The sequence below is a fragment of the Dromiciops gliroides genome, chromosome 3 (genome assembly GCF_019393635.1).
Source record: "Dromiciops gliroides isolate mDroGli1 chromosome 3, mDroGli1.pri, whole genome shotgun sequence".
Lineage (NCBI taxonomy): Eukaryota > Metazoa > Chordata > Mammalia > Microbiotheria > Microbiotheriidae > Dromiciops > Dromiciops gliroides.
Window position 1 is genome coordinate 666662179 of NC_057863.1, and position 16246 is coordinate 666678424.

The 16246-nt window shown below is 45.7% G+C and overlaps 1 protein-coding gene across 8 annotated transcripts in view; it reads right to left on the bottom strand.

Annotated features, from left to right (window-relative positions):
* Positions 1 to 11240: 11240 nt before the first annotated feature.
* Positions 11241 to 16246, bottom strand: part of LOC122751899 (zinc finger protein OZF-like) — a 41117-nt gene continuing 36111 nt past the window's right edge. For 5 of the 8 annotated variants that reach the window (XM_043999131.1, XM_043999129.1, XM_043999132.1 and 2 more), the window contains 2 exons: positions 14147 to 14347; positions 11241 to 13408 (listed from right to left, as the gene is read on the bottom strand). In XM_043999131.1, coding sequence (XP_043855066.1) covers positions 12018 to 13408; positions 14147 to 14347 — 1592 coding nt within the window. In that variant the 3' untranslated portion in view covers positions 11241 to 12017. The remainder of the gene's footprint in view (positions 13409 to 14146; positions 14348 to 16246) is intronic. The other 3 variants (XM_043999135.1, XM_043999134.1, XM_043999136.1) reach the window with 3 other exon arrangements.

Consider the following 16246-nt stretch of genomic DNA (forward strand, 5'->3'; position numbering starts at 1 on the left):
TTAAGGCACCTGTGGCTCTTGCAGAGTCATTTGCTGCTTTAGCTGAGAATCTTGCTAGGGCAGTGATTTCTAATTCATTATCCAATGTCTCATATTGGGAGGCAGGAGAGGCAGCTAGGTGGTGCAGTGTTTAGAGCACTGGCCCTGAAGTTGGGAGAACCTGAGTTCAAATCCCACCCCAGACACCCACTAACTCTGTGACCCTGAGCAAGTCACCTAGTCCTGCCTGCCTTAAACATCCAGGGCCCTCTGCAGTCATCCTGATGCTGGCCTCAGACGGCTCTAGAGGAGAGGGTGAGCCCAGTGACCCTGCAGAGCTCTCCCTCACCCAAATCCGCTCCACTTCAAGTCATGGCATCGCCGTGATGTCCTGGTCCTCCTCAAGAAAGGACAAAGAACCACAATGACTGTGACAGGAAGAGGCGTAAAGCTCAATCCAACCACCTGATACTTCCCTGGGAAACTCCTGATAACAATGCCCCCAAGGTTGTCAAGGATGGACTAACAATGTGGCAGTGTGCCTGAAAGGTGCCCAGGCACGCATACCCCCATGTGTAATGGGGTGAATGCAGCTCAAGCCACGGCACCCCACAGTATATGTACATATATATAGCCATAGAAATAGAGGTGTGGCTGAAGAGATATAGAGACAAACATAACGTCAGAGAGACAGACACACACAGACAGAGAGATCGTGGATTGAGCACTTACTGTGTGCCAAGCACTGGGAATACAAACATAATCCAGTAAGATAGTGCCTACATCCAATTGCCATTACAATGGAAGGTCAAAGGGGTGTTGGGAGGGGGACAGGAAGCCCACATGGTGAGGAGACTTCGGGAAGGTTCTCTGAGGCCTGGCAAGAGCAGGCAAAAGGCTCCCCCATTAGAGTGAGTGCAGTGTGAGTTTCCAGAGTGATAGAGAGGGGCAGCTAGGTGGCACAGTGGATAGAGCATTGGCCCTGGATTCAGGAGGATCTGAGTTCAAATCTGGCCTCAGACGCTTGACACTTACTAGCTGTGTGAGCCTGGGCAAGTCACTTCACCCTCATTGCCCCGCCAAAACAAAACAAACAACAAAACAACAACAACAACAAAAAACACAGAGTGATAGAGAGGTGAGAGTACGGCCAAAGCAAGGAAATGCATGGAGTGTTGTTTGGAAGCCTAAGCAACATCAGAATGCAATACTTTTCTTGTGTCTAGGCAGACCGTGTCGTCAACATTCTGTTGGTCTACCAGTGCAGTAATTCTGTCAGAAAAGGTGATGAGGCTGATCTGACTGGATGAAGCCTTGTTGGCTGGTTCTTGGTGGCCACCTCTTGCATGGCCTAGATATTTGGCCACCGTGACACTAATAGCACATGCTAAATTCATGCTGGAATTAAAAGTCAAGCTTGTTTGCCCCTAGCACTGTGCCTGGCACCTGGTAAGTGCTTGATGAGAGATGAGGAGAGCCCGAATTCGAGTGGTGGCTGTATGAGTTGTTTTTATTGTTCTTCATCCTTCACTTTCAAAGAGGACCAGTGACATCATGGGTGGTCTTGATTTGCTCGAGAATTGGGTCTAAGTGAGGCACTGAAGTCCAGTGGCAGGACAAAAGACAGGATGATTGGTGATGGCCCAGGATGCAGTGGGTGACCTTGTCATCTTCACCTTCAGTGTTTGACCAAGCTCTAATAAAGGGAACGTGCAGGTTATGTGGTGGTAGAAATAGGAGTGAGCAACTTCTTGAGTACATGGGTGAGAGTGAGGAGTTGAGGGTGCCACTCAGGACTCCTCCCTGAGGTTTTGAACCTGGATGACAAGGAAGATGGTGGCACCTTTCACCAAAATTGGGAAATTCTGAAAGAGGGAAGGGCAGGGGTGGGAAGAGTTAACAAGTCCTAAAGTTTTCTTTCCACAGGATAAAATGTAGCAGAGTGAAGACACCAGAGACACAACTACCACCATGGCAAACATGCTACCCACCCAGTGGTCCCTCCATCTGCTCAACTTTCACCAGCTGATCTGATGCCCACAGGGGTGGTCATAAAAGGCCTTGGTCTTGCTCAGAAGAGCTCCTCTTCTATGACCAAGACAGTCTCTCCTTCCATCTCTCCCCAAGCTTGACTCTGCCCAAAACTCTTCCTCCTCCTCATGAGCTCCAAGGATTCTTCTACATCTTGGGATGTTCCCAGGTCATCACCCCTGCTTTAGCTCCACTCTTCTCTCCTCCCAAGACCTATCCTTTAGGGAATCAGTACAACTCTCTCAAATCCCTTGCTCTCCTGTCCTATGTTTGCTAACCATTTTCCAGAGCCTGAGGCTGGGATGTTAACCATCTGTTTCCTCTACTTCCCCTCATGTGCTGCCAAACAAAGCCGGTGGAAGCCAGACAACTGTGCTGACAAGGTCTACTAGGAATCTACATTATCTAATGTCACATGGGCTCTCTTGGCAGCAACGCAATCCTTTTCCTCCCTCTAATTGATCCTCTAGGCTGTTCACCACAAAGGCAGTTTCAGATCTTCTCTCCTCAAGCCTCCTTTAGTAAGTACTCCCTACCCTTGCAGCCAAAGTCTTCCCTTTACACCTTACTGAGAAAATAAAAACCATTCATGCTCAGTTTCAGCTTCTAGCCTAGTCTCAAGCCTCCAGCCAAATAACCAGGGTAGGAACCTCAGAACAAAGGGGAGCCTATAGTTTGGTCAGTCTGAATCAGCAGAGCTTGCCAGCTGGTTGATAGAAGCAAAGTCTAGTAGCTTCTGCTGAAATTTCTAACCCAGGACAAGCTACAGTTGTCTTTTTTTAACTCAAGCCTAGGCCAGGAACTTATTGAGTTCATTCTGGAGTGATTGCATCACTTTGGGAGCATGGAAAGTTTACAGAACCCCAGCCTGAGCTGTCTCTGAGATCCTGAAATAACAATACTTAATACATCTCCAAAGCAGAAGGACCCAGGAGGACAAAAGTCAAGTCCAGACATTCCCCTCAGAAGTGTGCAGAGGCTACCCTAACATAAGGTTCAAAGTCAAGAAGTAGGCTGAAAAGATTGAATAAACAAAAAATAATCCCACCTACTATGGTGACAGGGAAGCTCAAAACCCAACCCTAAAAAAAGACATGACTTCAACTCATCGACAAGGAAAGTCTCAAAGGAAACTATACTTTGGGTACAGATTGAACTAGAATACTTGGAAAGGATGAAGCAAGAGTTTAAGGGAAGGGCAGCTAGGTGGTACAGTGGATAAAGCACTGGCCGTGGATTCAGGAGGATCTGAGTTCAAATCTGGCTTTAGACACTTGACACTTACTAGCTGTGTGACCCTGGGCAAGTCACTTAACCCTCATTGCCCTGCAAAAGAAAAAAAGAGTTTAAGGGAAAAAGAGCCAAAATGATTTAAAAAATTCAAATTAGATCAATAGAGAAGAGGGAAATGAACAAATATATGGAACAAATACATGGAAAGAGAATTACCAGCTTGACACAAAAGATATAAAACTTTATCCAAGAAAATAACTCCCTGAAAGTTAGAATGTTAGAATGGACCAAATAGAAGCCAATGATTCCATGAGTTAACAAGAAATATTAAAACAACATCAAGACAGAAAAATAGAAGAATATCATAGCTGCTCTTTTTTTTTTGTGGTGGCAAAGAATTGAAATTTGAGGGGATGTCCATCAATTGTGGAATGGCTGAATAAGATGTGGTATATGATTATAATGGAATAATATTGATCTATAAAATGATGAGAATGCGGATTTTAGAAAAATGTAAGAGTGACATGAGCAGAACCAGGAGAATGTTGTACACAGTAACAATATCGTATGATGATCAACTGTGAATGATTTAGCTATTCTCAGTAATACAATGATCCAAGACAATCCCAAAGGACTCATGATGAAAAATGCTATCCATTTCCAGATAAAAAACTGATAGAGTCTGAATGCAGATCAAAGTATGCTATTTTTTCACTTACTGTATTTTTTCATGTTTTTTTCCCTGTCTTTTCTTCCACAACATAATTAATATGGAAATGTTTTGCATGACTGCACATGTATTGCCTATATTAGATTTCTTACTATCTCAGGGAAGGGAGAGAAGAGGGAGGGAGAGAATTTGGAACTCAAAAATTTTTAAAACACATATTAAAATTTGTTTTTACATGCAACTAGGAAAAAATATTATTAAAAATAAAATAAAATAAAAACTTGACTTTCCCTTTACATAGGTGACTCCACTTATTCATCACCGGTCCTTTAGGTTTCTGTCCCCATTGCTGGACTGCAATTGTTTCCTCTGAGGTAACCAACAATCCTCTCACCACACAATCCAGCACCTTTCCTGTCCTCATACTGACTTATGAGCAGCTTTTTAGACCTCTTCATCTACCTTTCATATGTTCTCCCTTCATTTTGTGCCCTGCTCCTCTCCTTGCTCTTGTCCTACATGTCTGACTACTCCTTCATTAACTCTCCTCTTTCTCTCTCACTTTCAAAGGTGGCTCTAGATTGGCTTCTCTTTGCACTGCACTCTCTCCTTTGGAGGTCCCATTCACTCCCAAAGCTTCAATGACCACGTCTCTGTAGGTGACAACCTCAGACCTTCCCCAGAGCTCTCTGACCCCATCAGAGGCCAGGAGTCACATAATCACCCCACTCATCTAGTCCATCCCACATTCCCAACAAGAGGTCACCCAGCCTCTGCTTGATGGCCTTCAAGGAGGGGGAGCCCACCACATCTCAGAACATCCATTCTGCTCTCATTCCCAAACTCGAGCCTCCATTGGCCTCTTGGCAGCTTCTCCTGTGCCCCTGGGGCCAAACAGGAAAATCCTGCCTTTACATGGAAGCCCTGTCTTTCTTTCTTTCTGTTTTTTTGGTGTGGCAATTGGGGTTAAGTGACTTGCCCAGGGTCACACAGCTAGTAAGTGTTAAGTGTCTGAGTCAGGATTTGAACTCAGGTCCTCCTGAATCCAGGGCTGGTGCTCTATTCACTGTGCCACCTAGCTGTCCCAAAGCCCTGTCTTTCCTGAAGATAGCTGTCAAGTCCCCTTGGACCTCCTTTTCCCTAGGCTCCCCCATTGCCTTCCACAAATTCTCATGGCATGGACTCAAGGCCCTTCCCCATGCTGGCTGGCCTCCCCCGGATGTCCTGCAGCACATGGTGCCCAGAGTCATATGTGGTACTCAGATAAGGCTGGAGCACAGCAGAGACCAGTGGGATTGTTGCTTCTTCCTTCCTGGAAGCTCTGAATCCCCATGACCATTTTTGGCTGCCACATGGAGCTTCCGGACCACAGAGATCTTTGTATCCTTTTCAGAACAATTGCTATTTTATATCTGTGGAGTTGGGCTTTTTGTTCCTAGGTACAAGACTTTATATTGATCTAATATTGAATTTTATTCAGCTGATACACAAACCTGTCAAACTCCTTTTGGCTCCTGATTCTGTCATCCAGTGTGTTTGCTCTCCCCCTCAACCCTCATCTTGGTACCATATCTATGTTATTATTCAAGTCACTGATGAATATGCTGAGCACAGAAAGTATAGATCCCTAAGGCACATCACTGAAGACCTCCTTCCACAGCAACATTAAATTTCATCTTTATTTTCAGTTTGGTTTCCTATGTATTTCATGTATAACTTCATCAGGGGTCCATGGCACACAAAAAAGGTTAAGAACCTATGGTTGAAGAGGAGGGAAAGGGTTAAGAAGTAAGGAAATATAGACTCTGGCAGCCTGGGACCATCTGGGGTCAGAGCTATCCAGCTCCTCACGTTGGTGCCTCTGATGAGCTTGGGAAAAGGGGTTCTGAAACCAGAGACTTGAGCTTTGTGTTCAGAGGAAGGGCATGTGTGCACCTCATCTTGGGGAAGGGGGAGGATCTAGCGTTAGATTCAGACACTGGCTAGTGCCTTCCCTGGGCTGCCTGTGGTCAACTCTTTCCTCTCACAGTTGAGGAATTCTACCAATGGAGGGATCTTTACCCTTGGAGACCAAGGTTAGGGATTTGTATCCCTTGTATATGGGAAGAGAACACATGAAATGTTCCCTAGCCAGCTGCAGAATCTTCAAATGCGAGCACTGCCAAGGCCCATAGAGATGATTTGCTTCAACCTTTCATTTTGTGAAGATGAAAAATGAGACCCAGAAATGGCAAAAAAAAAAGAATCCCAGATTCTAAGATTTGGAAAGGACATTCAATCCAACCCATTACTTACAAACATCTCCCCTGTGACATCCCCTCCAAAATGATCGATCTTTCAGTTTCTGGGTGAAGCCCAACAATGAGGAGGAGCCCCACCCCCATTTCCCATGGCTGCCCATTCCATTGTGGGACACCTTGAATTTTTGAAAATGTTGATACATTTCTTTGGCTTTCACAGGTCTCAGTGACCATCCCTGTCTCCAACCCCAACAGACTAGAATACAAATAAGATACCTGGGGTTTTTTTCTTTTTAGCAAACCAATATTGACCTCTCTGCCTTTATTTTTAGAGTGAAGCAGATGAGGTCTCATTCCTCTTGTATATGGCAGCCCTAAAAGTATTTGAAGGGCAGCTAGGTGGTGCAGTGCATAGCACCAAGCCTGGAGACAGGAAGACCAGCATCAAAAATCTGGCCTTACTAGCTGTGTGATTTTGGGTGAGTCACTTAACCTTGTTTGCTCTGGTTTCCTCACCTGTACAATTAGCTGGAGAAGGAAATGGTAAACCAACACCAGTAACTTTGCCAAGAAAACCCCAAACGGGGACACGAAGAGTCAGACATGACTGAAATGACCCTTCCAAAGCAAACATATTTGAAGACAGCGATCGCAAACGGCCATATCTTTTCTCCAGGCCAAATGACCCTAGTACCCTGAATTGATTCTCATCTGGAGTGGTGTCAAGGCACTCCACCGCCCTGGTCAACACTTGCCTCTGTACTCTTTGGGTAGGGAATGGAATAAGTATTTATTTAGTTTCTAGCCTATCTTATTTGTTCCTCATAAAATTTATGATTTAGGTGCTATTCCTCTTGTACAGATGAAGAAACTGAGGCAGACAGAAGTACAGTGACTTGCCCAGTGTCACACAGCTAGTAAGTATCTGAGGTTTCATCTGAATTCAGATCTTCCTGACTCTAGGCTCAGTGGTCTGTGCACTGTGGCGCCAGCTACTGCTGGATCTTGTCATTCAGACAGTTTTGCATCCGCCTAGCCATAATATCAGTTTGCCCACTTATTTTCATCTTCTCCACAAAGACAACATGTCAGGCTTTGGCAAATGTATGCTGAAATCTAATTAGACTTGGTCTGTAGCATTTTGTATCCATTGTCAAAGGGAGTGAGGATGGGGATAGGAAGTATTTGGAAATAAAGATGATGCGAAACATCAACAACCATTTTTAAAACAGAAAAAAGTATTTCTTCCTATCCTTTGACCACTTATGCACTGGAAAGTATATCTTAGGCATACATGTGTGTCTTGGATATCAGACTTCTTTCTGTTCATGGGCTTTTTAGATGCGAAGATATTTTTAACCCTCAATGGTTTCATTTATTCTAATTGCACTGATTTTATTTGTGCAAGAGCTTTTTAGGAAGTGTCTCTGAAAATGATAAATACCATGAAAAAAAATAACAAGATCCATAAAATATCTGGAAGCCCATGACACACTTCAGACTTATAAAAAACCAACAGTCTACAAAACCAAAGAAAAAGCAAATGATCGGAGACAAATTCATGGTTGTGTCCTGGTGGTGCTAATATAATGAAAATTACATATACATAGACAGTAATAGTTAAAGAGTCACTGCATAAAAATAGAAAAAACACAATTAAAAAACCAAAAAGTCTAGAATCTCAGGGAAAAAATAATTTTAAGAGTGGGAATGAAGCATGACCAGATTGCAAAAGACAGTATGAATCACTCTCAATACCATTTGGTACTGGCTAAAAAGAGAAAAGTAGCCCAGTGGAATCACCAAGACACACAAGTGCCAGAAGCCAAGGAGTTCAGATATGATTCATAATTATTCATAATTATGATTAGATGGAGTGATCACACAAAATTTACAACTTTATTTTAAAAAATTAAATAGCTTTTGTCTGTTGATTTGTTTGTGATTTGAGTAGATTGTTTAGGGATGTGTAGAATTAGTGAGCATATTTTAGTGTGTCTAAACATGGCTATTCTTTACAACTCTATTCAGTGTACTTATCTTGTTCTCCACACTCAGTGATGTCCTCCACTCTGAAAGAGTCCATGATCATCGCTATGTCAATCATTCCCAATTCTATATATCTAGCACTAATTGCTTTCTCCTAAACCTGTCTCAAATTACCAGCTGTTTGCTGAACTTCACACAGATGCCCTACTGGTATCCTCAATCAGCCTGTCCAAAGCGAAGCCCATCTTCTCCCCTGATCCTGCTTCTCCTTCCAACTTCCCTATCTGTGTGGATGGTACCATCACTTTCTTGGAAATTGAATGTAAAACCTCACAGTCGCCTCTGACTCTTCCCTCTCCTTCATCCTGTTCCCAGCAAATTCATATGTAATAGAGGTTCCCTGAAGAAATCTGGAGCACACACAACTGGGACTGCTTCTAGTCCAATCATGGGTCAAGTAAAAACCCCTTTAATAGACTGTGGCTGCATAGATTGATTGGGGACTATTCAAAAGGCACCTGCTGAGCAGTGCCTTGGCTTTTTCTGTTAGGTTAACTCATAACTTTTTTTTGGAGGCAATCGGGGTTAAGTGACTTGCCCAGGGTCACACAGCTAGTAAGTGTTAAGTGTCTGAGGCCGGATTTGAACTCAGGTCCTCCTGACTCCAGGGCCGGTGCTCTATCCACTGCTCCACCTAGCTGCCCCAGGTTAACTCATTCCTGCTGATGGCATTAGGTGAGAGAAGAGAAAGAATGATGGAGAGGCTTTGAGCCCTCCCTGCAGGAGGCCTAGGGGCAAGTAGGTGGCGCCATGGAGCTGGGCCTGGAGTCAAGAAGACTCGTCTTCCTGAGTTCATTTGCAGTCTCAGACACTTCCTAGCTGTGTGACCCTGGGCAGGTCACTTCACCCTGTTTGCCCCAGTTTCTTATCTGTAAAATAAGCTGGAGAAGGCAAACCCTTGGTTCCATAGGTTCTCTGTCTTGAGGTTTGTTCTTCTGTTTCAGCTGAGATTGGAAGCTTGGACCTTGTGACTTTCAAAAGGTTAGGACAGGAGCCACCAGCAACCTGAGAGTAGGGATTGGGGAACTGGTTGACTAATGCCTCCCGCTTATGGCTACAGAGCCTCGGTGGTGACCATGCACTTAGCAGCCTGCCACCAGTTCTGCATATGCTCCCGATCCCTCCAAGGAGCTTCCATGACATGCCATCATGAGTCCCCACAAAAGAAACAATCTCCACAGCCTTGTTCCATGTGAGGAATTACATTTGCATGGGTGGTGCCCTGGGAACGCTGCTAAGTCTTGGGCCCAGTGACACGGCCCCCTTTACATGTACAATCCTTAGCTGGTACTTGAGGTTCCCCGTTCTTTGGCTCCAATGTTCCTTTTTGACATTTTTTATTCTTAATATGGTTCCCCTTGATTCCCTCCACATTCCATGTTCCACTCAGGGTCTCCTTTCCCCCAGGGCAAATGCTCTCTTGTTTTTTTGTGCATTTGTAGAGTCTGTCTCCTGGGGCAGGAATACTCTCTTATCACCTCTGCCTTTCAGAATCCTCTTCCTTCAAGATTCAGCTCACACAGACCTTCTCCACAATCCTTCCCTAATCCGTCAAGCTCAAAGTGCCCTCTACCTCCCCAAACTTTCTAATGAAATGTTGTCCGGACTTCTCCCTTACCCACATCTCTCCCTTTTTTGTATTGTTTTTACACATAGATGATGATGGTTTATGATTAGAGACATTCTCACACATGATCTTCATAATAACCCTGACAGGTGGTGTAAGAATTACTAACACAGGTAGGTGGAGGAGGAAACCAAGGCATACGGTGAAATGACTTTCCTGAGGCTTCATGGAAGCTAAGCCAGAATGGGACTCCAAGTCTAAGCCAAGGCTAGACTTCTAGGAGGCCCTGATGATTTACACAACCACTAATTGAGCCACAGATTTTCTCCTCTGCACAGAAGAAGATAGTAAGTCTCAATGACTTGTTTCCCACACACGTGTCTGGGGTCCGTATGTGATTCTCCAGGTTCTTGTTCTATTCTAGATGGATTCCCCACATTCACTATACTGATCAATCTTTCCCATTTAATGAACTAATTTTCAACAAGGGATGAGTTGCAGCTGAAAGTTTTCCAACATGAATAAATGGATATTTGCTTTTGACATGACTGATTATTTTCCCAGAAGCTTCCCTCCCATCCTATAAAAGAGACAGAGTTTAAAAAGTTAAAGTGGGGCAGCTAGGTGGCGCAGTGGATAGAGTACTGGCCCTAGAGTCAGGAGTACCTGAGTTCAGATCTGGCCTCAGACACTTAACACTTACTAGCTGTGTGACCCTGGGCAAGTCACTTGGACCCAATTGCCTCACTAAAAAAAAAAAAAAGTTAAAGTGACAGTAGTGAAGGGACCAATTTTGACTAATACAATATCACTTCATTTTTTATATTTGCCAATTATTAGCAGAAAGGGGGTGCATTTAATGTTAATAAACCAGAACCAACAGAGTTTGTTATTCTGTGCTTCTTTTGTTGCCCTTCAATGCTATATTTATAGATGCTGTTTGAAGTATTATTTTGTGGTATATGGGATTATTATTTATATATTGAATAATTTATGGAGTTATTAATTTATATGGAATTTTTATGGATTTATTGCAACTCAAATAAGGGGACTATCCTCTTGCCAAAGGGACTTGAGGTTCATCTGCAGCCTAGCTCTTTCATCTCCCCATGCTTGTTTAAGGTAGGAGCAGCTACAAGCAGCATATACTCCAGTTCTGGTGTTCCCTGTTTACTATCTAAAGAAAAGAGAAACCACAGTGGGGGCATCTGGGGTTCATAGGAGGCAGGCACTTTTTTTTAGTGAGACAATTGGGGTTAAGTGACTTGCCCAGGGTCACACAGCTAGTGTTAAGTGTCTGAGGTCGGATTTGAACTCAGGTCCTCCTGATTCCAGGGCCGGTGCTCTATCCACTGCGCCACCTGGCTGTTCCCCGGAGGCAGGCACTTGGAGTTCTTTGGATACTCATCAGGAAAGACCACAATGGCAGCAAGCAGGGAATAGAGCTTCAATCATCCTTTAATAAGGCACAGAGGCAATCATGCAGAATAGAGACAGGTGCCATGATGGAGGTAGAGGTGAGCAAGACAATGGGGAGGGAGAAGGGTTCAGTCACTTAGGTCATTGTGGACTGCAGCTGGAGACACTTGAACAGCATGGACCAGCAGCAGGTGGAGAAGGGCGGGGAGAAGAAGTGTGAGAGATCTCATTTTCATTGGATTTCAGTGATGGGGTTGGGGGAAGGACTACCTCTTATGCATGTGACCTTTGTCTTGGTTTGTTAATGTAGCCATACCATCTCAAAGTTATCAGCAACACTTTAGGGTTAGTTCATTGGTTAATATTTGCTGGGGTTCTGCTGGTCTTAAGGCTTGAGTTTAGTGTTTATCTGAGGCTTCCAGACCATTGTAAGACAGCAGGATCCCAAAGTCGGGTCCAGCAGGCTTCCCCTAATTTAGCACATTGTGGATGTGGTCTCAGTTAACTTATGAGGCAGTTGCCAGTGGCACCTATTCTCCCCTAATTAAGGGGACAGTTTGCAAATCATTGTTCTGGCCCCTTAATTCATGGAACAGTCTGTAGGTGACTCTCAGGTTCCTCTTTGCAATCTTCTTTCTTACCACTTTTACCTTATCCTAGTTATGTATAAACTTAATTATTATATTAACTGGAGAGGGGAGGGGGAAGATAGGCCAGAGGGACAATAACAAGATGTAATTTCAACAAACTGCTATGGTTAAGTATATCGTACTTTTGGATCTGCTGTCTGCATCCTACCATACAACTCTGCCTATGTTCCCTTACACTTCTAGGTTTCTGTCCAATGAGAATTCTGATGCTGAATGAGATATGAATTCCTATTAAAGGATTTCCCACATTGCTTACATTTAAAAGGTCTCTCTCCAGTATGAACTCTATGATGTTCAAAAAGGGATGAGCTCCTGCTGAAGGCCTTCCCACATTCCTTACATTGATAAGGTTTCTCTCCAGTGTGCATTCTCTGGTGTATAATGAGGGATGAACTTTGGCTAAAGGCCTTTCCACATTCCTTACATTCATAAGGTTTCTCTCCAGTGTGAATTCTCTGGTGTTGAATGAGGTGTGAATTCAAGTGGAAAGCTTTCCCACATTCTTTACACTGATAAGGTTTCTCTCCAGTATGAATATTCTTATGTACAATAAGAGCTGAGTTTTGGCTGAAGGCTTTCCCACATTCATCACATTTATAAGGCTTTTCTCCAGTGTGAATTCTCTGGTGTTGAATGAGGGGTGTCTTCCAGTTGAAGGCCTTCCCACAGTCCTTACACTGATAAGGTTTCTCTCCAGTATGAATTCTCTGATGTTGGTTAAGGCCTGACTTCCATTTGAAGGCCTTCCCACAGTCCTTACATTTATAGGGCTTCTCTTCAGTGTGAACTCTCTGGTGGGCTATAAGGGCTGAGCTATGGCTGAAGGCTTTTCCACATCCCTTACACTCATAAGGCTTCTCTCCAGTGTGAATTCTCTGGTGTCCAATGAGGTATGACTTCCAGTGGAAGGCCTTCCCACATTCCTTACATTCATAAAGTCTCTCTCCATTATGCATTCTTTCATGATTAATAAGGTATGAATATTGGGCAAAGGACTTTCCACAGTCCTTACACATATAAGGTTTCTCTCCAGTGTGAATTATCTGGTCTTTCATACAGTGGGAGATTTTCTGGAAGTTCCTCCCACATTCTTTGGATTCCTCAGTTTTCTCTCCAGTGTGAATTCTCTGATGTTGCACCATCTCTGCATTATGGCTGCAAGTCTTTTCAAATTCCTCACAATCCCAGGATTTCTCTGCTCTACACAGACTTGGGGGTTGAATCAGGGCTGGGAGACCCTCACCTTCATTCTCACTGCATGACCTCTTGGGCCTGCACATGCTCCTGTGGATTTTTTTGCCAATGTCAGTGCAGTCATGGCCTCTGTACCCAACAGGAGTTTCCTTGTTGAGAACTGATTGCCTGAAATCACTTAGCTGGGAAATGAGCTTCCTTGGAATCTCTCCTGCCAGGCTGGTCATTGGCTTCCATAACCTGATCTCTTGGATTGGAGCATCCACAAAGGTTTTGTTCCTGAGAATCTCCTCAGGGAGTCTTTCCACTGATGCCTCCTCTGGTCCTGCATCTTGGTTTTCTGTAGTCTCCTGGTTCTTGGGTTTAGTATCCCAAGCTGAAATAAAAGGGAAACAGGAGTTGAACCCAGAAGGCTAGGAAGCTAGGCCCAGAGAGTTTCTGTAAAGTCCTGAGCTAAGCTTATTATTAGACAAACATTGTACCAGACTCATGAATCCTCCCACCTCACTGCTCTCCAGGCTGCACTTGGGACTTCCTCTTCAGCCCCAGATTTCACACTTCAGAAAACATAATCCCAGAGAGGGAAGGACATTCAGCTTCAAAATCTGCATCAGTGCAGAGATGGGAGAGCACTCCCTGAATGCCAGAGCTGGAAAGCACTGTTCAGTCAGCTCCTTCTCCTTTGACAAATGGGGAAAGTGAGGCTCAAAGAAGGCAGGGGACTTGCTGAAGCGTGTGTATGTGTGTGTGTGTGTGTGTGTGTGTGTGTGTGTGTGTGGTCAGGCAGACCCTCTCCAGAGGGGCTATCCTGCCCTACATTTAGAGGGAACTCAAAGGATGCCCATCACTTCAGCGTCCAGGATAGGGAGTTGGGGAAATCGCCGTTAGGTGTGTGAGCTTGATTCTGGGCTGAATATTTTGTTTTCCATTTAGTAGCTGAGCATTGGTGCAAAGGGCTCTGGGTAGCTGTCCCTGTGGCCATGGAGGGATGTGGCAAAACCCCTGCCTGTCTGCAGAGTTATGGCTGTAGGACTTAATGGGACTGTGGGAGTGAGTCTCCTATCTATGGCCACTGATGGTCATCTTCTCCATCCCCCTGCCCTCACACACCTACCTGCACCACCCAGTGCTTCAAAGATGGCCACACATAAGAGACCTGCAGGGCTGCTCCATCCACTGGCTCCCAGATGACTCCTGAGATTTTTTCCTGCAGAGAAGGAGGTGCTTCTGGCAGTGTGAACCAATGGATCCCATCTCTGTGGCTCTGCCCCTGTCTCCAACCAGGAGATGAGACCTGGCTTGGGACCAGGAAGTCCTGCTCAAGGGGAGAAAATGAGAGCTCTGCATGTGCTGAAGGTGGAAGGAGGTCAGGAAGGAGAGGGGCAAGGTGTGGTGGGACTAATAATGACTGAGAGGATGACAAGAGGGCTCTGACTGTGTGAGGTTGAGAGCCATGAGAACAGGCCATTTCCCAGCTCATCGGCTCTCAGCTCCCCTCAGAAGCACAGATCTCTTCTGTGACAGTCCTCACAATGAGTCATCTGGGCCCAGCCTCGAGATCCCTGCTATCAAGGAAGGTCATGTCTCTAGGGCTCAGTTTGCACAAATACAAAATGACACTGGCAGAGCCTGAGGAATCTGGACTGAGACCCAGAGACTGAGAAGGCTGGACTGTGTTTCTGAACTCTGGCACCTCCTCATGCAAGCCCACTCACTCCCCACCTGACTCCTCTTGTCCCTCCTCCAAGCCCCGCCCCCCCGCTCCCCACAGCCCCAGCTGGCGTGCCCTGTGGAATGGCCGTGCCATGGACAGCATCCTCCTTTCACCTTCAATCTCTTCTTCTCCCCTCCCTCCATGGGCCAGCTCCCTGCTGTGCCCCCGGCTCCCTGGCCACCGTCTCTGGCACTGGCTGCTTCGCCACTCACTCTCATCAGCTCACTGGGAAGGGGGAGAATTGGAATCCTCCTTACTCCTCATTGCCACTTTCCTCCACACTGCCCCCAACGCTGGTGCAGGCCCTCTTCATATTACCCCTGGACTACCGCAACAGCTGCTGACCGGTCTGTCCGCCTCTAGGCCATCCCCGCTCCAATCCACCCACCATTCAGCCACTAGTGTGACATTCCCCTTGTGCAGTTCTGATCATGTCACTCCCTGCTCCATCCACGCCAGTGGCTCCTTATTGCCCTGGGGTCCAATATTGAACACTGGCTTTCAAAGCCCTTCTTTGTTTTGCTTTGGATTTTTTTTGTTTTTGGTTTGGTTTTTTTTGGCGAGGCAATGAGGGTTAAGTGACTTGTCCAGGGTCACACAGCTAGTTAGTGTCAAGTGTTTGAGGCCAGATTTGAACTCAGGTCCTCCTGAATCCAGGGCTGGTGCTTTATCCACTGAGCCACCTAACCGCTCCTTACAGCCCTTCTTAACCTTCTCTTCCCACCCTTCCCGGCCTCTTACACCTCTTACACCCCCCCATTCTCCGGCCCGTTGATGCTGGCCTCCTGCTTGTTCTCCCTCTCCCCTCTCAGCATTTGCTCTGCCCCCCCCCCAAGTGCTCTGGCTTCCCTCAAGTCCCAGCTGAAATCCCGCCTTCTGCAGGAGACCTCCCTGACTCCTCTTAGTGGCGGAGTCTCTGCTCTTATCACGATGTTCGCGCTAATCAGAGTTCCCTTTATGCCCCTTTGTTTGCTTGTTGTCTCCCCCACTGGGCCGTGACAAAGCAGGGGACCGTCTTTGGCCTCTTTTTGGAGACCCGGCACTCAGCACGGCTTCCGGTATGCAGGAGGCACTTCAGAAATGTTTGTCTGATGTCCTGGGATGGAACTCCAGAGATCCCGGTCCAAGTCCCCTGTCCCCCCATTCCCTTGCAGAGTGACCTTGTTTTAGTCACTTCCCCACTTTGAGGGAGTTTCTTCCACTTAAAATGAAAGGCTGCAGGATGACCTTCAATGGCCCTGCCAGTACTAGAATTTTACAAATTTACAAACTATTAGAGAATATCTCAGGTCCTTTTCCCACCTTGAAGAAGAGTAACTCCCAAAGTAAGGAAATCCCTAAGGGTCCAGCATCTTGGGGGGGTGTCCCCTGAGCAAGAACAGCCCAGGGAAGGTGAAGACAGACCCTATCTCTGGGCTCAAAAGAGAACAGGCATCTCTGCTTTCAGAAGCCTCTCAGCTGAGCCAATGAAGGGGCCATAGAGAACTGTGTTCCACAGCT